Here is a 24,066-nt window from a genome sequence, read left to right as displayed (position 1 = left end):
TAAACTAATTATTAGCCCGAGAAAATATGAATTCGGGCATACCATGAGAACAAATCAAAGTTGTTCCTCTCTAGAAAATGGACTGAATATTTGGATCAGCTGCAGAATTCTACTGATCTGAAACAGATAACAGACAGATAAAACGTGGTTTGAACTAGATGCTCAGTGAATGATAATTATAGCACACAACGGAATAGGAACAGGCAGACTCTTGATTAATTTCACAATAAATTTCTATTCAATAAAATCATGCTCATACTGTCAAAATCATTAATAAAATAATTTTGTAAAACATATATATAAAATAAATTCATTCAATAAAAACTTTATGGTACAGTGCACCAGGGTGATGATACCCCACATCACCAAAGGCCAGATGGTAAGCGCGCTACCAGATATTAGATACCTTCCTCCTCCTTCACAGATATCAATGCATATGATACTAATGCAAACCATAAACTGCAATGATGCATGACTCGACAATGCAACTTAATACCGTGATAGTCCACACGGCGGGGCCAGATAATGTAAAGCAGAATCGGGCACAGGTACCAATTCAAAACAGAAAATCAATTTGTACAAATCAATCAAAATCAATAAAAAATTTCAGATAGCAAATAATAACTGATAGTGCAATTCCAATTGTGTATTTCAATAGTTTCAGAGATTCAATAAAATCAAATCAATCTCAAATCAATTCAATAAAATTAAATCAATCTCAAATCAATTCAGTAATACATCGGTAAATTTTATAGTCAAATATCAATCAATATAAATACATTAAAGGCCTGTTCCCGGAATCCTAATGGGTCTAATACAGAGATGGTTAGCAAAATCAATTATTTAATCAAAATCGAGATAAAATTCAATAATAAAATAAAACTCTAGAAAATCACATATAAAATCATTGTTAAAATATTGATTTAAAATTTCATTTAATAACAAACTTAATGCTAATAAATTTTTAAAGGGACAAAAACGGTGCCATGTACTATAATTACCACTCACCTTGAACCTCCAAAATAACAGCTAGATTCAATAAAAGAGACAATTTCAGCTGACATAATGAATATTTGAATCTCCTACATACCCAAAATATAAAAGAAAAATGCTAAATAATAATAAAATAAAATAACTTTTATATATATATATATATATAGAGAGAGAGAGAGATGAACAGTGAGGCACCGAAGATGAACAGGGACGCTTCCAAAAAAAAAAAAATATATATATATATATATATATAAAATCTAAATTTAAAGATATTGTCTCACAGTAATTATGATCAATCCAATTCAATACTAATGATTAAAGAAAAAAATAAATAAATTTATAGGGTAGTTGTAATAAATCAATGAAAGAAAATAAAATCAAATTCACCCATTATTGAATAAATAATGAGAATTTTTACCTTGAAAACAGAATCGAATGTGATGAATAGAGAAGGAAAAATTTAGGGATTCTCTGTTGAGAGTATTTGATAGAGGTGACAATCAGGTTTTGAGAGCAAAGTTTAGCAGAAGAGATGATTAGGGTATATATATATTTCAAGAGTTCTATAGGTGTAGAATGGGATAAGAGTTATTATTGAATTGGGTTGTTCAGATTGCAGATATATATTTAATTTCAAAAATAATATATATATATTTTTTATAAATATTTTAAATTATTGTTAGCTTATTAAAATAAAATAATAATAAATAATAAATGTATATGGATTTTCACAACATATCACCATCTTGTCCTTGTGGCATTGTCTATTGTGCCAAAAGAAACCCAGCCTCCCTAGGCAACTAAACAATCCCTAATATCAAAAAACCAATAAGGTAACTGCCAAGAGGCCATGCAAGGCTAAGAAGATGCAGAATAAGTAGAAAACTCTATTTACATAGAAATAAATTATTTTTTAATAAAAAATATTATCGTGCGAAGCAAATTACGAGGATTCGAGGTGAGGAGACATTCTCTTTGTTCCTACCTCGCATTATATCAGAGTTAGAAAAAATTGATCGAGTTTGGTGCGGGTCAAATGAATTAAAAAACAATTGTCATTCCTAATCAATGATCAAGTAGGGAAGGAGCCTTTCCTATCCATTAGGGGCAGGGAAAGCCTCTGGAAAGGCTAGAAGAAACTAAGGTTAAAACCCTAAGAAAACCAAAGAAAGAAAGAATATTCTCTCTTTAAAATTAGAAAGAAAAAGCATTCATGAATTGCTTGTAAATACAAGTATGTTATTCGAAGTTAGATTCTTCAAATTTTGGATTCACTTTTTCATGGATTAATTCTTGCGTTATTCTTTTTCATCATCATTGCTTAAATCTCATGTCGACTGATAACTACTGAACAGGAGGTATCTTGGATGAGTGACATGTGGTTGGCTAAGATGTATTTTGGCTTTTAAGGATTGGTTGTGGGTGACATAGGTACTTTCTTTATATATATGACCTCTCCAGGTATTCATGCGAGTGTTTGAGCCACCTTCAATAACTTGTCTACAAGACAACACAAGATTAAATAGTCAAGGGGTTTCTCTCACTTGACACTCCGAAGATTAAATTAGAATAAAGGAAAGGGAAGGAATGTAAGAGAATCTAAGAGAATGAATATAGAGAATAAGAGTTCAAAGAATGTCTACACCTACCATAATTAACGCTTATATACTTATTCTCATCCAATGAGATAATGCCACATATGGGATTTATACAAGTGAGCATGTTATATTTCAAAATAGGGTTTGGGATGTTATAAAATGTTCCCTGTAGGGTATTATAATTATTTCGACTCTTCTAAAATGGCTATTACTAGATGTTTGACACGTGGATGCTACATATAGCTAACAGGTTATAGACCTAGAACGCATTAATGGTGGATAGTCAGTTTGCATTAATATAGCCAGCTAATGTATTATTGTCTGTGATGGATGAGTGGGGTCCTTATTAAATAGAAGAGATGTATATTTGCATTAGATGAGTTAGTTCCTTGCTTAAGAAACCTTGTCTACTTATACTCTGAATATGGACAATCTCTCAAAAGTGGTCGTATGTCGACTACCTTTGTCAAGTGGCGACTATTATATGGTTGTAATAACCTTATGTTATAGGGTGTATTCAGGATAGTCGTATATGACTTTATAGGCTCTCATATTCTACGACCTCTCACATTACATGTGTAATTTATCAGAGAGGTCAGTTATTTTATATTATATCATAGATAATATTTCCCAATCCAATAAAATTGATTTTTGTTTATGGGGTTGTAATTTTATACATTCATCATCGAAATCAGTGGATTGATGTCATTAAAACGTCTTTTGGTTCCTATTATGTTATGTCTTCTCCTCAACCACCTCCACCAACACATACCCAACTCGTTTAATGGAATCTACTTCTGTTAATTTTAGGGACAACAAAAAGCCTGAGAAGCAAAGAACACATAATGTATCCATTTTAAGAACCTAAAAAGCAAAGATTCAAAATGAGAGAGAGAGAGCTCAAAACCCCTTTAAAAGATAAGCTGATTTAGTCCTTTTTTTTTATTCGACAAATTGGTGATCGAAAGCCCCATAGTCTTAGCCTCTTAATTGCCAGAACCTTAACCAAGGCCATAAATGCACTAAAGACTCAACCCATTGTCAAGTTAAACCGCCCATGGAAGAGGTCATAACATCCATGGAAAAAGGCATCAGAAGCATAAAGGAGGCATGCACAAGCAATCTAGCGAGTGAAAATGAATAGTAGTTTGGGAAAAAAGGGATGAGCTAAGTGTAGTTGCTATCCATGCTAGGGACAGGAAGAAATAGATGCTGGAGATGGTCCACTAAGGGTGTGGTTGACCTCATTGTTGACAGGGAAGGGGAAAATGACACAATGAGATTATAAGTTAAATATGTGATATAACTACATAAAATATGGATGTAACCACAAGAGAAAGCAAGGGAGGGGAGAGGGAAATTGTTGCGAGTTGGAGGGTTGGCATTGAAGCAATGGTTTGGGATTATGAAGATTAAGATGGGGAGTGAACAATGGATGGAGAAGCTAATGAAGAAGGTGAAGGAGTGATTTTTTTTTTATAGGTGAACAAAGGAGCTAGGACTCGAATATGACTCTGTCAATTGAGTGATGCTTTCAATCATTGGGCTAAGCCATGCTAGGTGGAGAAAAATAGGAGATTTTAGTATGATGGCTAGAGAGCTTTAATTAACTATAAAAGGGTATTTTTCATCTTTTTTTATTATTAAACTAGCTTTTGAAGCATATACATTGCACGTACATCAAATAATTTATAATTATTTTTATCATGTTTTAATTTTTTTTTTACAACATAAGTGATTCTATATATGTCACGACCCAATCTATGAGCCGGATCAGCACTAGGACATGTGCCGGCATAAAGCCTCCGAGGCCTGTAGTAAGCCTTACTGTTCCCAAACTCATGGCCAGACCCACAATTTATACTCAATATGCATATAAAATAAATTAAATTAAATTATTATAATTTTATTTTGGGTCAACTTAACCCAATAATTATCAGGGACTAAAATTAGGGGAGCTCAATTCAACCCTGTTACATCATTTACAAACTATTTTAAAATTATAAAAAAATTTAATTTGTTAATACAAAAACTTAAATTCATACAGTCCCTGACAAGATTAATGCTACTGTTAGTACATGCGGAGTTCTAAATTATAAATTTAGATAATAATAATACAATTAAGTAATTAGTGATAATCTGCGAGGAAATAAGCATATTATTCTGAAAAATGTCTTCTCCTGTAGCCTGAAAAAATAAGGTGAACAGGAGTGAGCGTTTAACTCAGAGAGTAAAATACTGATTTTAAGTACAATTTTTATAGCTATCTAAAATTAATGCATCATAAAGAGTGGAATGCAACACCTTCATAATTTTCAAACAAATCACATCATAAACAAAAAAAAGTAATTTGGAGCGCTCACACACCCATATAGTGTTCAAACAATATATACACCCACATAGTATTCAAACAATATATATATATATATATACACGGGAGTTAATACTCTATACAGCTCTCTTAAATCCAACATCTGCCAGCGAGTACATCTCAAGTCAGACTTTTTCTTAATAGACCAAATACAGGGGCCAGCGAGATCATTTCGAGTCGTGCCTACCCCGACTTATCCATAAAGGATCGGATTCTAACGAGTCAAGCTCCAGCCGCGTCTACCCGTCCTGTCCATAACTAATATCACACACCATACGCATGCCAACACATGCACACTGCTTCAAATTATCATAAAACAACATCCATAATATTTCATCAAATAAAGATGCGATATAAAATGTGCGTAGTATTTAATTACATAAATATATATTTATAAGTGATGCATGGGCATGCTTGAACATATAATAATATTGAAATTATAAGTAAAATTAATATTTTACTCACAGTATACCAGAGACTACTGTAGAGGTTGAGTGAAGGAAGATGGCTGACCCTGATCACCTACATAATTTTATTGTGAATTTATTAGTGTTAATTCAAATAAAAATAAATTTAAAAAGGCAAACACATCCTAATTTATGTCGAAAATTCGATAGAATTTTCTCTATACCTAGGACCTACCCAACGGCAAAAAGATTCAAATAACACTTCTAAAATCAACCCATATCTCATCAACAACACACAGCCCCTCCTGGGCCCTTCGGTTCAAGACAAAATAAAAATTATGTTTTTACTCTTAGAACTGATATTTTATAAAAATTACTCAAACAAGCTTTAAAACTTCTAAAATTTTGCCTCGCGGTCCTTAATATAGTTATAAGACTATTGCTAAAAGAATTATAATTTTCTAATCACTCGCGAATATTTTTTGAATTTTTTTATCCTAAATCGGTATTAGGCAAAAATAAGTAGCATAGAGTTCGGGTTTACCTATGTCAAATCTGACACCTAAAACACGTACAGAACGTCTGAAAACGCTAGGATTAATTGTAATATTGACTACGTTTTGAGACGAACCGTCAGGCAGCCGAATATGGCCAAATTTGCAATCCCAACACTAATAAGATATCATCCATCCAATCACACTTAAATTATGCCAAAAAATCATCAATAATTATCATAAAATTATTTTTAATATTTAGAAATTAAAAGAGTTCGAAAATGTCACCAAGCTATCTGGACTATCCGATGATCACCTTTTTCCAACGGTATCCAATCGGAGCGGGTTTGATCCCATCTCGAAGATTTGTTCGCTCTGAGTCCATCGGTGGTCTCGAATTTCTGATCTAATAGTCGAATCGTCGGGAAATCGGCCGGAAACCCACTGCCTCAACTTTCTCTCTCCTCTTTCTCTTAATCTCGTTAGAACTCCATAGAACCAAGTCCTAATGGCCGATTTGAGTAGCTGGAGTCATTAGGAGTCACTTCCCGTTAGTCCTACGGTGACTGGTGACCATTAACGCCGGCGAGAGGTCTTGGAACTAACAGCATGAGTTTCTCTTCCACACCCTTAATCCACACGATTTGCTCCTTTGTGCCGTTTTCCTTCGCAACGATGGTCCCTTGAATTGGTCTTGCACCAAAGGGCTGCTGGGATTGAAAATTGGTTAAAATGGTGAAGCTTGTCATCGGAAACAATGGAGGAAAGTTTTTGGTTGGGAAAGACTGGAACGTGAGCTACGGGTAAGAGAAGGACAAAACATGATTGCTCCATTGTAATTTTATTTTATTATATATATATATATATATATATATATATATATATATATATATATATATATATATTACACGCTGCACATGCCCAAAACGTATGATGTATATGTATTAAACAAGAAACCTTACCCAACTTTGAAATAAATAATACTTAGTATAATTATAATTTATAATAAAATCTTACTAGAATAATTTAATTAACTATACCTATTAAAATTTATTATAAATTATAATTATTGATTAAATTAAAACTCATCATATTTTAAAATAATAAAGACTAATACTGTCATATAATATTTTATTAGCATCAATAAAATAATATACTTTCATAATATTACCCATTAAAAATAGAAACTTAAATTAAATTAGATCAAGAATTTAAATAATCGCTTAAATTAGTAATAATAACATCCAAGTAAAATTAAAAGTATAATAATAATATTATAATAATATATAATATTAAATTTTAAAGATAAACATTTAAATTAAAATTGAAGCTTTAAAATAATTTCATAAAATATATATAAAATAAATAAAATAACAGTAAAATAATTATTTTTATAATTTATTTATTTATTTATTTTTCAAGGCATTACAATATAATTTATAAATAAATAAATTAAAACTTTTAATCATTATAAAAGAATAATTTATTATTATTATTACAATTCTTTACTGATTTGTATATAAAAAACAAGACAGAGAATGCTATAAACATTTTTTATAATGCTATAAACGCTTTCTTATGAATTCTATAACATTCTCTTAATAATTAATTTATATTGCATTATCTTGAACGTGAAATTGTTAATTTAAAATAAAATTTATTTCATTTTATATATGTGGATCAATTATAAAAGTATAAAAATCATTTAAAAAATTGCCAGCATGTATTCAAAATAGAATCATAAAAAAAAAATACAGATGTTTCAATAGTTGAATATTTCACTTTTAACATTAAAAATGAATAAATATATATTATTAAAATAAAATTTTATTTTCAAGTAAAATATCTAATTATTTTTCTTAAATTTTAATATATTATTTTTTTAGTCAAGAATTTCAGAGTAGATGGAGTAATAAAATTTTATTTAGGTTCCGTTTGTTTCATAGAAAATATTTTTTATATTTTTTGATATTTGAGATACTCAGAAAAATTAGTTAACAGAAGCTATTTTCTTAATTAAAGGAAAAATTAAATCATTTTTAAGAAAAATAATTTTTATTTTTTAAAAATAAAATAAATATTATAATAATCTTATTAAAATGTGAGCAATTTATAAATATATAAAATAAATATATGTCATTAATTTAACATTACAATTAAATAATAAAAAATATTTTCATAAAATATTTTTTTTAGAAAATATTTTATATGTAAAATATTTTTCATATATAATTTATTTTTAGTTAAACAAACGAAGTCTTAAGATATTTTAATTTTAATTTTAATAAAAATTAAATGTAAATTTAAATTTAAATTTTGTTATCATTTATTTTAAATAATTTTTAAAAATATTATAAAATTAAGATATTAATGAGTATATTTTTAATTTAATTTAATTTATTATTAATTATTATTATAATAATTAATAGTGATTTTTATTATGAAAATGCAATGGGTGGAAATACATAATATATAGCTAAAACAATTAATCTAATTTAATAAATTAATTCATCTAATAATACACTCATAAATCCCAATAATGCAAATGCAAGCAACAGCCAACAGCCCGTTAGGTGATTAGATAATTAATTATTAGAAAATAAAACGAGGGGGGAAAGAGCAGAAGAAAAAGAAAGAAAGAGAAGCCAAAGGAATATGCTGCTGTGTGTACGATGCGTATAATGCTCGATAAATTGCGTTGCGTGGACTCCAATTCCATAGGATTTCAACTACGTCTCTGGTGTTTGCTAATTTAGTCTTTGATCCGAGGAGGAATCGCCGAATCAACACTGGAAAATGGCATCGACTGCGGGTCTGGTTCCCATAACCAAGCAATTCCTCGCTTCTTACTACGACAAATACCCTTTTGTGCCTCTCTCCGACGACGTTTCTCGTCTCACCTCTGAGATTCGCTCCTTCGCCTCTGATTTGCTCAAGGACTTACCTATCCCACAAGGTACTATCTTCATTTTTTTCGGCATTTTATTTCTCCTCTACTTTCTTCCTCTTTTTCTTTTCTTTTCTTCCAATCACAACTTTAATTCTAATGCTAGGCGAAAGGTTGTTGGTGGAAGAAGCGGACCGTCTGCCTGTTCACAAAATTGACGAGAATATGTGGAAGAATCGAGAGCATATGGAAGAAATTCTGTTTTTACTTGATTATTCCCGTTGGCCCTCGGCAGTTGAGCATCCGCTTCATTTTTTTTTCTTTTCAATTGAAGCATTAAGTTTACTCGATTGCATGTTTCTTTAAGACTTGAGCATTTCGGTGGTGCTGAATTGTTTTGTAATGGCAGCTTCGACAGCCTTCCACACCTGAAGACAATGAACTTGCTACAGTTTTTAGCAACATCAAAGACAAGTTTCACAAGACTTTGAAGACATTGGAGTCTTTCCAAGTTAAAAATTCTGAACGTGTATTTAATACAGGTTGCTTCTTTCTTATATCAATCTGAATTGAATCTATGTCAGGTTGGATATGTTAGTTTGCTGATTGTTCTTTATTCTTTTTAATTTCTTGCAAATCTTCGTATTGGCTTCTCATATTAGATTGTTGGTTGTTCTTGATTCTTTTTAATTTCTTGCCAATCTTCGTATTAGTTTCTCATAGTTACGAGTTCCATGAAGGTTTCATACTCCTTACTACATTTTCTTTTTCTACAATATCATGCTTGCGTTTTCTCATGTGCAATCAACACCCATGCTTGAATCTTCGTACATGTTTTTATCTCTAAGATTGTTGATGAAGATTCTGACTTCATTAATTTATTATAATTTATTTTTAATTAGTGATAGGCATAGCAAATGTATCAGATGTGCTTCTCTTCCTGTCATTGATTCCTCGTTGTCTGCAGACATGAATAGTGCAGGCTACTCTAGGGTTTGTGTTTTCAGCATACTAAGCTATTTGTAAACATGTGTAGAAAACAGAGAATTTGGAAAATTTTATTTTATATTTCTTCGTACTAAAATGATTTACAAACATTCTAATTTATACACAAATGCTAGGATTAACTAGGAAACTAATAATAGTCAATAAATACAATGATTCCTAATTATATTCTAATTTACAGCTAAGTTACACTGATTAAGGGATTTACACTAATTGAGGGATTCTAACACTCTCCCTCAAGTTAGTTCATGTATGTTGCACATCCCCAACTTGCAAACTAGGGTATGAAAACCCTTACAACTTAATCCCTTAGTGAACACATCAGCTAACTGGTCTTTCAACCCTACCTAAGAGATACTTAAGGAACCATTGACAACTTTTTCTTTTATGAAGTGTCTGTCAATCTCTATATGCTTGGCCCGATCATGCTGAATTGGATTGTGAACTATACTGATGGCAGTTTTGTTATCACAGAACAGGGACAAACCACTAGTTTCCAGCAATTTTAATTCCTCCATCAACTTTCGTAACCATAATAGTTCACAAATACCTTAAGCCATTACTCTAAACTCAGTCTTTGCACTGGATCTAGCTGTCACATTTTGCTTCTTGCTTCTCCAAGTAACTAGATTACCACCAATAAAAGTACAGTAACCAGATGTCGATCTCCTATCATCAAGAGATCTACCCCAATCTGTATTTTTAAAGGCCTTAATCTGAAGATGGTCATGCTTTGAGAAAAGAAGTCCTTTCCCAGGTGCAGATTTTAAGTATCTCAAGATGCGGAAAATAGCCTCCAAATGAGGTTCCCGAAGATCATGTATATACTGACTCACTAGATCCACTGCATATGCTATATCTGGTCTGGTATGCGAAAAGTGAATCAGTCTGCCAACCAACCTCTGATATCTCCCAATATCCACGGATTCCCTAACTCCAGCTTGCAATTCGTGATTTGCCTCAATGGGAGACTCTGCTGGTTTACAACCTAGCATTCCTATTTCCTCTAACAGATCTAGTGTGTACTTCCTTTGAGAAATAAATATTCCTGTATCTGATCTGATAACCTCTATTCTAAGAAAGTACTTTAGCTTCCCAAATCTTTGATTTCAAACTCCTGTGCTAGTTGTTCCTTTAGATAAATCATTTTTTCGCTATCATCACCAGTTAACAAAATATCATCCACATAGACAATAAGCAGAGTGATCTTACCCCTATAGTATTTTATAAATAAGGTGTGATCAGCATTGCTTTGGCAGTATCCAAAAGAAACCATAGCCTTACTAAATCTGTCAAACCATACCCTAGGTGACTGTTTTAAACCATACAGTGCTTTCTTCAATCTGCAAACTTTTCCTTTGGTCTTTCCATTCTCAAACCCTGGAGTAATTTCTATATATACTTCTTCTAAATCACCATGTAGAAAGACTTTTTTTACATCAAACTGATACAAATCCCACTTAAGATTTACTGCACATGATAGTAAAATTCTGATGGTATTCATTTTAGCAACAGGAGCAAACGTTTTCTGATAATCTACCCCATATGTCTGTGTGTAGCCTTTTGCTACCAGCCTAGCCTTATACCTTTCAATTGAACCATCTGCTCTATATTTCACAGTGAACACCTACTTGTATCCAACTGGTTTTTTCCCTAGTGAAAGAGTAACAAGTTCCCATGTCTCATTCTTTGCTAGAGCTTTTATCTCTTCCACCATGACTGCCTTCTATTTTGGATCAAGACATGTTTTCTTCCAATCTTGTGGAATAGAAACAGAGGAAACAGACAATAAAAAGGCTCTATAGGATGAAGACAAAGAATCACAGGAAATGAAGTTAGAGATGGGATGTTTAGTACAGGTTCTAACACCTTTTCTGAGAGCAATATGAATATCAAAATCATTATTAGAAGAAGGAATAGTAGACTGAGAATTAAAATTAGACTCTTCAGGAACCAAAGGAGACTCATAACATACCTCAGGATGTTCAGGAATTGAATCTAGAGATTCTGGTTGATCAGCAGTCTCCTGCTCGATGGCTATATTTGTCTTGTTCCGCCGAGTATAGATTCTCAAATCTAGTCCATTCAGTCTCCCTCGAGATTTACGTGACTCCCTCTGAGTATCATTATTAGGTATAGGCTTTAGACCCAGACTTTCCCTTTGAAGTTGAAAGTTGGGAGAGCACAAAGAAGAAGGGAAAGGGAAAGATAGCTCTTCTTCCTTCCTATGCTCCCCCTGAAGAGGTGGATGGAAATAAGATTCAGATTTCCTAAAGGTAATATCCATGCTCACAAAATATTTCCGTGTAGGAGGGTGGTAACACTTATACTCCTTCTGAGTACTAGAATAATCAACAAAGACACATGTGAAGGCTCGAGGTTCTAACTTCCCCCTATTAGGCTGATGAACAAAGCAAACATAACAAAAGACCTTTGGAGGAACAATATATGAATTTTTACCTTGCAAAACCTCTAAATGACCCTCAAACTCCAAAATCCATAGTGGCATCCTGTTAATAAGATATGCAGCAGAAAGAATTGCATCCCCCCCAGTAAGGTTTGGGAATATTCATTGTAAATATAATAAACCTAGTAACCTCAAGTAAATGTCTATTTTTTCTCTCAGACACTCCATTTTGAGCACTAGTGTTAACACAACTAGTCTGATGCAAAATTATGTGTGACTTCAAATATTCCTAAAAAACTCCATTCATATACTTTGTGCTATTATCAGTTCTCTGTATTTTAACATGAGCATCAAACTGGGTACTAATCATTTTGTAAAACTGCTGAACACATGAAAATACTTCATTTTTTCCTTTCATCAGATATACCCAAGTTAACCTACTGCAACGATCAATAAAGGTTACAAACCAGCTATAACCTGATAAAGACACAGTTTGAGTAGGCCTCAACACATCAGAATGGACAGTCATAAAAGGAACTGAAGTCTTATTATTTATTGCAGGATAAGATTGTCTAGTGTGTTTGGCAAACTCACAAACATCACATACTAACAATTCAGTTTTGCATTGTTTAAACGAAAGAGGATAAAGTTTCTCTAAAACAGTAAATGAAGGATGTCCAAGTCTCCTATTCCACTGAATAATTTCTTCCTCATCACCCATAGACTGTCCCAACATGGCCTGAACAACACAATCATTCAATAGATATAGCTCATCTTGCAGTCCACTACTGCCAATCGTTCTCCCTGTTATCAACTCCTGAAACACACAGTGAGTGGGAAAAAATTCAATTTTGCAGTTGAGAGCTTTTGTGATAGAACTGACAAACAAAAGGTTAATAGGAAAGCTAGGCACATGTAAGACAGAACTAAGACTTATAGTAGGAGTTCATTTAACAGAACCTGTTCCAAAAACATTATATAAGGATCCATTCGCAATGCAGACTTTTTCTTTGTCTGAACATGGAGAATAGGATATGAATTTATTCGAAGAGTCTGTCATATGTTTGTTTGCTTCAGAATCTATAACTCAAAATGAATTATTATGATTGGCAAGAAAAGCATTACCTGAGTTAACGAAGTTAGAAGAGGCAACTATAGTGGATTATGATTCAAGTTGTGATAGGAGTCGTCTCAAAGTCTTTACCTCTTCATTGAAAAACATCCCAGTGATAGCACTATCTTCAGAAACACTCACAGCCTCAGATACATTTGCTTGTGATCTAGTAGAGCTCATCCTTTTTTCTCCACGCCCTTTAGTTGGGTGGCCGTGCAGCTGCCAACATTATTCTTTGGTGTGTCGAGATTTCCCACAATAGTCATAATGCAAGTAATCCTTATCTGATGGATCATATGACTGTTCTCGTAAGGAGTTAGCAGCCAGCCCAGCTTTATCAACAGCTGTAGAATTGATCATGACACTCCTTCTGCTTTTCTCCTGCTGAACATAAGAGTATGTCTGCCTTAATGTGGGCAAAAGATCCTTACCATGCACTTGGACCCTAATCTGATCATACTCCACATTTAGCTTAGCAAGAAAATCATATATGCGCTCCTTGTCAACCAATTTCTGGAACTTAACTGCATCAGCCGGATATGAAGCCTGAAAATCCTGATAGAAATCCAACTCTTGCCATAGACCACTTAGTTCTGCATAATACTGAGTAACAGTCAACTCACCTTGTTTCATTCCATGAATCTTGTTCCTAAACTCATAAACTTGTGCATCATTCCCAACTTGAGAATAAGTCTGAGCAACAGTACTCCAAATGGTAGCAGCACTGTCCAACAGTAAATACTCACGAGCTATATAAGGTTGCATAGAATTGATGAGCCATAACATAACAAGAGAGTTCTCCGACTCCCACTGGCTGTAGGTAGAACTAGTACTTTCTGGCTTTTTTCTATCTCTAGTGATATATCCCTGTAGTCTTCTAGCATGAATGAACAGTAAACAAGATCTAAACCATGCCAAATAATTAATTCCATCCAACTTTACAGGACTAATTTGTAAAGAGAGATTATCACCAACAAATCCAGCCTTTGTTTCAGAGGCTTTCTTCTTTTCATCAGTCATTTTCCAATTAAAGAAATAGTTACTGAGACAAAAAGTAAGAAACTGGGCAATGGAAGGTACAAAAAAAAAAAATGTGCAAACCAGGTGTGAAAACACGTTGGTTAGAGACGCGTCGGACAGGGAAGGTCGTCGGCAAGAGACGTAATTGGAGAAATCACCGAAAAAAAAGGGTTCACGTGCCAGCGCGTGAAGAATGACGCGAGACTTCTGAAGGCGTATGAGCTCACACGCTTCACCGGACTGCGGTTGGACTCTAGGCGTAGGCCGATCAGCTGGTGTCCTTCCTCCTCAAGTGGGTGGTGACAGTCACCTTCCTTTCTAGAACGATGTAGAAGCTTGACCCAAAAAAATTACCCAGAACTACATTGTTCACGCCAATAAATTTTGGCGCTGCTCTGATACCATGTAGAAAACAGAGAATTTGAAAAATTTTATTTTATATTTCTTTATACAAAAATGGTTTACAAGCATTTTAATTTATATACAAAGGTTAGGACTAACTAGGAAACTAATAATAGTCAATAAAGATAATGATTCCTAATTATATTCTAATTTATAGCTAATTTACACTGATTAAGGGATTTACACTAATTGAGGGATTCTAACAACATGCTTCAGTTATGACCTACATGCCTCAAGATTTTCGGAGAACACTTATCAGACAGCAAAGGGAGCGGTCAGAGAGGAATAAGCAAGCAGAGGTTGATGCTTTGGTTAATTCTGGAGGAAGTATACGTGATCGCTATGCTTTGTTGTGGAAACAACAAATGGCTAGGTAAGGCACCTTGGTTTTCACTGTGGCAGTTGTGGCACGGATTGTGGTGTTCTGATAATTTGTGTTTGTGATTATTCTCTCAGGAGGAGACAGTTAGCACAACTTGGTTCTGCAACAGGTGTATACAAAACTCTTGTGAAGTACTTAGTAGGAGTTCCACAGGTACGGTCTTCTTCTTGTACCCCTTCCCAAAGTTTTCTTTGGGTGGAATGGACCAACATGTTCACATGTTTCTTCACCTATGCTTCTAAACCTGGATAAGTTGATTGCCTCTCAGCCTTCATCATCTAACCTGGATTTATTCATCAACCATTTCAGTTCAGTTCTTCACAATTTCTATGTATTGTTCTGTTTATCATTCTTGAATTTCCGTTATATGACTTGTTCCACAAAGATTAATGTTCTCAAGTTTTGTGGCTCCTGTCTTGCCTGCAGAATTGATGTGTACTTATTTTCTCACTCTTTATTTTTTTATACATAATATTATTTGTATGCATTTGTGCATTTATTGGTGATGAAATTATTATTATAGTTTTTCATTTTTTAAGCTGAAGATTGACGGTAATCTAGGCTGCATAAATTTAAAAATTTGAGATGCATTTAAAGTATTTGGCCTTGGGAAAATTTAGGCATTTAAGCATCAATGTGGCATGTAACTAATTTCTTTGTTCATCACTTCCTCTGGTGCAGGTTTTACTAGATTTTATTCGGACAATAAATGATGATGATGGGTATGCCCTTCATGTTTTTAGGAGTACTTCGCTTTCAAAATAGAATATTTAGTCATGGCACATGACCAGTTCAACCTAAATATCAAGAAATGATTATGTAGAAGTTTTCTAATCAATAATGTTAAATAAGTTTAAATCTTCTATTTATAGGCCTATGGAAGAGCAAAGACACCGTTATGGACCACCTTTATACAACCTTACAACACTGGTTCTTTACATTCGAATGTTTATTTCACTATCATGGGGAAGGTTTGAGGCTAGTAAATTGTGAGATATCTTGCAGTCTTTGTTGAGTTTGCTAACTTTTTTATGTATGAATTCTGTAAACAAAAAGTATATTTTATTATCCATATCACTAATGTTGTGACCTTCTTTCGGTTGCTTTTCTGCCTTTGGCACCTACTGTATTTAACCGAGCAGAAATGGTCATCAAGCTGCTGTCTTGAAACAAGCGGTTGATATCTACACCCTTGAGTTTGAAAGATTTATCTCCTTCATCAGGTATTGCTTCTGCTTCCAGGGTTCCTCTAATTTGTTTCTTTTATATATTGATGGTGTTTCTATTTATAAATCGTTGTTCTTGTTGTTTGTTTGTACAACTGTGGCGATTATTATTATTATTATTATGAGTTTTCTGTTGTGATGTTCTGTTGATAAATTCGCCAACCTGCAAAAGGATGTCTTCTCAGGACAGTTTTGGCCAAACATCAATATCACTCTGTTTTTGTCTAAGCATGTCCCATCCATAAGGGACTCGTCTTTCTTTATTTGAAAAAACAATTAATGATAATATAATGTAAATAGTAATACACATTATTATTATTATTATTATTATTATTATTAAATGGCTTTTGATTTTAATAATGTCTCTATTATGTCAAAAAATTTACATAAAAAATTTTATTTTTTATAAATATTATGCTAAATAAGATTAAGAAATGCATCATGCCACATAAATATAGTTGACATACCAAATAAGTATAATTTGTGTACTGCAATACAAATTGGCGTACGAACTAAGTTTATTCACTGCTCTATATTTGATTTAGTGTCTCTGTACCTCTACCACGACTCAAGGGGTGCCACACTCTAGGGGTTTATGGTTAAGATGGATGTGAAGAAATAAAGGATTGAATAAGAAGCAAGTGCATATGAAGTTGAAGCTGTCATCCATGGAGGATATGTTGAAGTAGGGTGGTTTAAGATGGTTCAGTTGCATTCAGTAGAAACTTATGAATGCAGTGTTGCAGGTTGAAGTTGAACAACTAGGGAGGCAGACTGAATGCATCGTATGGCAGAGTGAATAGGTTAAATTAGCAAAAGAGAAAAACTAATGGGTTAGACTAAAAAATGACATTAGTGCACTTGCAAAAGGTGAAAGTGGCACACGTGGAATTAGGTCATTTCAAAAGGTTTGGCCACATTCAATATAGTCACAGGGATGCTTTAATATGGAAAGGTGAGTTGTTCAAGTTGAAGGAATGTAAAATATGAGATAGAGAGAGGTGCACAAGCGATGCGAGTTGAAGCTGCAATTTAGCCTAAACAGAGTAGAATGGAGAGAAAAGCTCCACATAACTGATTTCTATTAATTTGAGACTAAAACATTGTTGAGTTGGTTGACGAAGCAAAAACAATAGTGTAGAAGAAGAAAATAGAGATCAAGAAAAAGAAATAACTTGCGGTGGCATGTTGTTTGACAAAAAAAAAAACTTGCGGTGGGGAGCTATTGCAATTTTACTTTTCCTTTTCTTATAGATTTAAACTGTAGGAGGAAAATTTCCTGATTAAAAAAAGTTGTACTCAGAAATAAATATAACACTGAAAATTCTAGAAATGACTAATTAAACAATCAAAACTCAGTCTTGTTGGGATCAAATATGGACCGCGCATAACGTGAGAACATTAGTTAATAATTGTATGAAGATGGTTCACTCACATTAACTGCATAAAGGAAGTTACTTATTTGGAGTAACATAAGCATTATGCTTTGAAATTTCCCACTGGCTCAGCATTCATGATTTTGCAGCTATGTAGCATATGAATCTACCTTATGTTATAATGTTTCCAGATCAAGGAGAAATATTGTCCATGTCTACTGATTTGTGTTTATTTTTGTCAGTGAGGTATTTGTAAATTCCCCTTTCTTCATTTCAGCTGAGGTTGCTGGTACACTAGATGCAAGGTAAGTTTTCAGAATTCTGTAGCAAATCAGTGGCGGTGTTCTCAATATGAATTTTTGTCATTTTGTTCTCTATAGGAAAAATGATGAATTCAAAGAGATAAGTGTTCCAGCTGGGAAAACCTATGAGGTTTGTTTAGAAGTTTATTTGCAGATATTTATATTTCCATATAGAAGAATTTTCATTCCTGTTATATGCATGTACGCTGGAATTCTACTTCATGAAAATGTGCTTCTTGATAGAAATGAAGATGTATTTTCATGCATGTCCATGAAGAACATGAAGCTTTTACGCAAACATGTTTACTGGTAAAATTATTTTCCAAGTGCAGCACAATAGTGAAAACATGGAAAAGAGATTGTAAATAATCTGTTAGTTATCCCAAAAATGTATTTTTGTAGCACTGGTTGCATCGCATGCAGGAATCCAACAGCTGTGGATTAGGGAATCTGTAAATATCAAAGAGGAAAAGAAAGTGTAATGAATTGCTTGATGAGCTACCTACTACAGTTCAACAGATTTTGGTTTTTAATGAAGATACATTTCCTTTCAACTATAATTAAGCACTAATAACTAAACAGTTAGTACAATTAAATGCCTTGAGTTCTTCAAGAACGATAGCTTTCTTAAATCAATTTAGCATTTAGAAATCTCATTCTTGGTTATGGCAATATAGATTATCAAAATTACCTGCTAGACTTCGTCCCTTGTAAAATCCAAGCAGTGGGAAGATTCAAATTTGTATAATATTCTTTCAGGTTAGACTGGAATCAGTCCAGCATATGTTTAAAATAGGTTTAAATTTTCAGATCTGTTTTTGCCTCTTTTCAAAAATTGATTTCTTTAGCTATTAATGGTGTTTGGAAATTTTTTGTACATGTTTTTAAATATTTGACATTGTTAATTGGATTTCCTTTATAGGTTTCATTGGTAGTGGACTCAATAAACTCATACATAGCTTGGGATTTCTCGTTGATACAAGGCAAGATAAACTTGGTATTATTCTCAGACCATTTTATGGAGCTTTGTTAACACTAATTTAGTTTTTATTGGTCCTGAAGCTTCTTTAGCATCCTCTTAAACCGCTCTCTCCCCTTTTTTGTGTCGTGTGTGTCTGGGGAGGGGGAGTATAGACTAGATTTATACTTTTTTTTTTTTTTTTTTTGTGGTCAGGATGTTGGATTTAGTGTGGAGTATGTGGATCCTTCTGGGCAAAAGACTGTAAGTTAAACTTGAAAGCATGTACTGTGTCTAGTGTTCTAAGTTGATTTTCAATTGCACAAAATTTTCATTTTTATGCTCCAATTGAGTAGTTTCTTCGTTTCCCAGATCTGTTTTATTTTTAGTTTTGGTTTGTAGCCTTTGATTAATTTATCTATTTTGTTTTTGTATGTAAACTTTGATTCTTCAGCTAATATTACCTTACCGCCGTTATGAGTCTGACCAAGTGAGTTACTGTATGGAATTTTTGTTTTACCATGCCTTGGAATATAATGTGAATGCTTTTCAAGTCTCATCAATTTCCCTAATATTTTTACAGGGAAACTTCTGTACATGTATGGCTGGTAACTACAAGCTCATTTGGGATAATTCATATTCAGCATTTTTCAAAAAGGTAGGACTATACTTATAGAAGGATTCATTTGGACAGTTTATGTCAGCTTTCTTTATGATTACCATCTCCCACCCTTTACATGACTAGTGGGAGTTTGTGTGGTTGGTGTTAGATCAACTACAAGATTATCAACATACTTCTAACATCGCTTCATTTTATTAGGTCGTCCGCTACAAGGTGGACTGTATACCTCCAGTAGTGGAACCAATGCAATCCACAAATGAAGTGGAAGGATGACAGGATCCTTGTTGGCTGTGACATCCTGTTAAATGATGTGTAATGATTTCAATCAAATTCATTTATACCATTTTTTTTAATTGCATCTTGCACAGGTGGTTGGATAAAATCATATAGCAACTGTAATATCTCGAATATTACCTGGCAATCAGCATAATCCATTCTTCTTACTGTTGCAATGGATGCGCGAGCACCATTTGTAACAATTTATAGACTCTAGAGCAACGACTGCATGGTGCAAATTTTCTTTTATTATTTCCCTTTTCCAATTTGCTTGGGCATCAGAAAGGGTACTCTGCATTGCATTAGTTGCACAATTGATGGCTGGGGATACATCTGTAGCTTGGTACTGGAATTCAGAATGAGTTTGCAATCTCCCAAACCTAAAGTGGAGCCATTCAAGTGAGATAAATGTTCATAACCACGTATCAGCCAACCATTGAGCACGCATCCACTGAATCAACAAAATACAAAATCAAATGCAATAATATGTTAAAAACTATATTTGCTGGAAACATAAATATGTTTCCAAATATTTTATATAACGTATCAATGGTCAAACAAATTCATATGCCCGCTTGGCAGAATCAAGAGTGTTGGACAGCAGCATAGCAATTGTCATAGGTCCAACACCTCCTGGCACAGGGGTGATGGCAGATGCCACCTTCACTGCTTCTTCATGGCAAACATCTCCCACAAGACGATAACCAAATTCACTGCTGGGATCCTGCCACCCATATATGTCTTATTTAAATTGGAACATGTCATCTAAATAAAACCTACTCTCCCATATAATTGCTCAGGTATAGTCCCACTAAAATGGTACTAGCATAGTTCAAAATTTTCATCATATACTATTTGGTCCATTCAAGACAATGAAAGACTTCGACAGACATTTGAATTGAAGACAGACCTATTTACCTCAATTGGGCAAGTTCCCACATCAATAACTACTGCACCAGGCTTTAACCAATTGCTACGGACCAGATTGGGCACTCCAGCAGCTGTAACCACAATATCAGCTTCACTGGTTATCTCCTCTGGATTATTTGTCAAAGCATGTACAACACTAACAGTTGCATGGTACCTCTGCAAGCATTTTAAACAACTGGACATTAATAAAGTTGTGAAAGCATTAAATGATAGAAGTTATTTGAAAAGAATGTGGTATCACCTGCAATAACAATGATGTGGGCAAACCAACAACATTGCTTCTCCCAATAACCACAGCATTCTTCCCCATGATCTCCACGCCAAACCTGAACAATAACTCAATGCAACCCTTTGGAGTGCAAGGGATAAACAATGGTTCTCTTCCTCTCATGGCAAGATTTCCCATATTCATTGGATGGAAGCCATCTACATCTTTTTCCAAACTCAGCGCATTCAAAATCTTCACCTCATCCAAATGCTGTCCCAGAGAAGTTTTTTCAGTCATCCATACAACATGAACTTCTCAAATACTCTTGCATCAAATCCTGAACTATTTCACAGCTATATATAAGCAGCTAAGAACATTACCACGCAACAAAAAAAAGTTGTCTAGTAGATACTGACAATAAAGTAAAAGTAATTATTTGTCCAATGACATACTAAAACAAGTTCAAACAAAGTAATTACTGGTCAAATACATGGAAGTCAAGAATAAAACTATAAACAGTCAAGATGTTGGAAGTAATAGCACTTAAAATTGTTTTGATTTCAATTCCAGATATGCAAACCACAAATTTGGATGATTATATATAAGAAGTCCGTAAACATCAAGACATTCATATATTTTCCATTCAGGTCACCTATAACAATGACTATAAGATTTATATCATGGTTATGGAAATTACTTGGGGTAGGGGAAGCTGCACAAGAATACCATGAATAGTTGGGTCTTCATTAAAACTAGATACAACACTAAGAACTGCATCTTCTGGGCAATCCTCAGGCAGTTCGTGAAAAAGAGACTTGATTCCAGCCTCTTCACAAGCTTTTATCTTGTTGCGAACATAAGTTTGGGAGTCCCTTCTCTGGCCCACCAGAATAACGGCCAAGCCAGGAACTTTTCCAATTGATTCCTTCATCCTCCTTACTTCAGTAGCTATTGTAGACCTAATGTCCTCTGCAATTAACTTCCCGTCTATTACAACAGCATCCTGCTCATTGGCTGTGGCAAACAACAAAATATTAACCATACAATGGCTTGACAAACATACACACTCAAACACAATGTTAATAACTAATAATGTAATCAAATTTGAGCACTAAGAAGATTAATGCCCAAACCAGACAATTATTGACTTGGAAAAGTACTGATTTACCAGGCTACAAAATTGGGAAAAAAAAATGTAACCAAGTGCGATAGCTTGTAGATTAACATCTAAAAAAATTCATGTCAGGTTTCAACCAACAAAGATTAGGAATTTAATCCAATTTAACCAATTGGAGAAATCCCCTAATGGTCATTGTTCTTACAATGCATTTTCTAGTTGGAGAGAATAAAAAGGAAAAGAAAAAAAAAAAAAGCTCACAAGGTCACAGCAATAAACATGAAAGAAACTAGAAATAGGGAGGGCACTCACAGCAGTTTAGGGAAGTAGGAGGGCGAAGATTATCTGCGGCTGCAGTCCAAATCTCAGGTAGGTCAAGAGAAACGAGAGATTGAGGAGACATTAGAATTTGGGTGCTTATAGCTCTTCTTATCACGTACTTGTTGTGCCACGCCGCTGCCATTCTTCGCTCTATGCTGCTCATAATCTCCATCATCCTTATCTTCTTCCTGTATAGAACATTTCAGTTTTAGTTCATCATCGTCTTTTTAAATACACACTGGGACAATAACATTAATTCCTTTTTAACTATTACATTCTAATTAAGGAGGAAACCCTAATCCCAATTTACATAAAAATACAACCAAATTGCCCCACTCTCTCGAATTTCTTGGCTTATGCCGTTATCGATTAATGATTATCATCAAGCTCAGACCTCAGAGGCCAGAGCCACCAGAGCCATCGTTCCCCGTTCAAAACAGCATACGATTAGGTTCTTCCATATATGAGATTCGGTGCCCTTCAGTTTTAACTGAATGGGTCTTAGCCCAACACAAGAAATACTTCATATCCATATCTAATCTGAATTACCTGCAAATATTGGCCCACCCTTAATGGGTTGGGCTGAATGGCATTCTCAATCTCTTACAACTGAGAAGCTTGCACTGTTTGGACAGAGCGATGGGAAGGGGAAGGGGAAGGGGAAGAGGAAAGAGAAGAAATGTAAGAAAAAGTTGGTTAATTATTAGATATACTTAGTGCTCCTTCTTTTATAGAAAAGTGAGTCATTTCTATAATATAGATAGTAAATCCTACATTATTGTGAGGAATGATAATATGTGCACTGGGTGTACCTAAAAATTTCTCGAAAAAGCTAGGCAAAATAACTTTTTAAATCCATGACAATTACTCTTTTAGGGTAATATAAGCCCTTATCAATTACTACTAATTATTATTAGAGTCAAATAAGTTATTATCAATTTATTTAATCAATTTAAGTCTCTAATAATTTTCTTATTATCAAAATATTGAAAATTAAGGTCAAAGAGGCTTAGTCTCTATCACGTGACTTACACGTGATAACAGACATTTAGTTGACATTTATTTTTGTTACATAAACTAAGAGCTAAACTCTCTACTACTCTCTCACTCTCTCTCTTTACAACTTAATTCCATCAATAGAAGATAAATGATTGAAAATACGAGCATTGTGCACTGATATTTCCTTTAGTATATCCAATATTAAATTCTATGCTTTTCAATGTACCATATGCTGAATGCAGTAGAGGAGTTTCAGGTATTGCATGACCCAATAGCATTAGGCACGCTGAACTCGCATTTAGTAGAGCACACACAGTGTCAAGTGGGGAGTTTATAAAAGCAAATTTTTTATTTATAGGGACTTAAAATGAATCGATTAAATTAATTATTAGGGACCTTAAAATGATAAACTAAATTGACAAGTGTTTATTTAACTATAAGAGTAATTACAAAAACTTAAAAGGATCAATTAAATTAACAAAGACTTATTCAACTCTAAGAATAATCATTAAATGTTTAAAATAACTTTTTGCCAAAGGCTTCCTTTCCTTTCCATCCTTATCTCCGTTCTTTTATATAAATGGAGTCTAATTCTCTATATTTTCCTCCATTTCACTCCAAATTAAAGAGAAATATTTTGAATTAATGAAG

The 24,066-nt window shown here is 33.6% G+C and overlaps 2 protein-coding genes across 12 annotated transcripts; one reads left to right on the top strand and one right to left on the bottom strand.

Moving 5' to 3' along the window:
- Positions 1 to 4,591: 4,591 nt before the first annotated feature.
- Positions 4,592 to 22,894, bottom strand: LOC110668726 (bifunctional protein FolD 1, mitochondrial). Of its 9 annotated transcripts, none has more exons than XR_009147663.1 (8): positions 22,691 to 22,877; positions 22,408 to 22,604; positions 21,676 to 21,992; positions 21,012 to 21,248; positions 20,751 to 20,926; positions 19,979 to 20,220; positions 5,424 to 5,484; positions 4,592 to 4,778 (listed from the first exon to the last, which is right to left on the bottom strand). XR_009147663.1 is itself a non-coding variant. In XM_058144218.1 (7 exons), coding segments are annotated over exons 1-6 (1,164 nt in total). In that variant the 5' UTR covers positions 22,693 to 22,877; the 3' UTR covers positions 18,218 to 18,434; positions 19,979 to 19,985. The 9 variants fall into 9 exon arrangements, 7 of the variants coding, with proteins under 7 accessions (XP_058000201.1, XP_058000200.1, XP_058000202.1 ...); XR_009147664.1 differs by having other exon boundaries at positions 5,428 to 5,484; XM_058144218.1 differs by lacking the exons at positions 4,592 to 4,778; positions 5,424 to 5,484 and adding an exon at positions 18,218 to 18,434.
- On the top strand, positions 8,439 to 20,056 carry LOC110668725 (uncharacterized). 3 transcript variants are annotated; one of them, XM_058144213.1, is made up of 15 exons: positions 8,440 to 8,819; positions 8,917 to 9,044; positions 9,160 to 9,292; positions 14,915 to 15,071; positions 15,155 to 15,233; positions 15,762 to 15,802; positions 15,953 to 16,069; positions 16,223 to 16,303; positions 17,925 to 17,987; positions 18,063 to 18,114; positions 18,907 to 18,981; positions 19,159 to 19,206; positions 19,397 to 19,432; positions 19,526 to 19,600; positions 19,763 to 20,056. In XM_058144213.1, the coding sequence occupies exons 1-15, from the start codon at positions 8,660 to 8,662 to the stop codon at positions 19,835 to 19,837; spliced, it is 1,320 nt and encodes a 439-aa protein (XP_058000196.1). In that variant the 5' UTR covers positions 8,440 to 8,659; the 3' UTR covers positions 19,838 to 20,056. The 3 variants fall into 3 exon arrangements, with proteins under 3 accessions (XP_058000197.1, XP_058000198.1, XP_058000196.1); XM_058144214.1 differs by lacking the exon at positions 19,159 to 19,206 and having other exon boundaries at positions 8,439 to 8,819; XM_058144215.1 differs by lacking the exons at positions 19,159 to 19,206; positions 19,397 to 19,432 and having other exon boundaries at positions 8,439 to 8,819.
- Positions 22,895 to 24,066: the final 1,172 nt, after the last annotated feature.

Source organism: Hevea brasiliensis, chromosome 3 (assembly GCF_030052815.1).
Source record: "Hevea brasiliensis isolate MT/VB/25A 57/8 chromosome 3, ASM3005281v1, whole genome shotgun sequence".
NCBI lineage: Eukaryota > Viridiplantae > Streptophyta > Magnoliopsida > Malpighiales > Euphorbiaceae > Hevea > Hevea brasiliensis.
This window is presented reverse-complemented; position numbering and strand designations above follow the sequence as displayed.

Coding starts and splice junctions, on each gene's coding strand:
- LOC110668725 (XM_058144213.1), top strand. CDS start 8,660: ATGGCATCGACTGCGGGTCTGGTTCCCATAACCAAGCAATTCCTCGCT. Junction 9,293..14,914: donor TGAACGTGTATTTAATACAG/GTTGCTTCTTTC, acceptor AACATGCTTCAG/TTATGACCTACATGCCTCAA. Junction 15,234..15,761: donor ACTTAGTAGGAGTTCCACAG/GTACGGTCTTCT, acceptor CCTCTGGTGCAG/GTTTTACTAGATTTTATTCG.
- LOC110668726 (XM_058144218.1), bottom strand. Junction 20,927..21,011: donor CCACATCATTGTTATTGCAG/GTGATACCACAT, acceptor AAATGCTTGCAG/AGGTACCATGCAACTGTTAG. Junction 20,221..20,750: donor TGCCCAATTGAGGTAAATAG/GTCTGTCTTCAA, acceptor GCTCCACTTTAG/GTTTGGGAGATTGCAAACTC.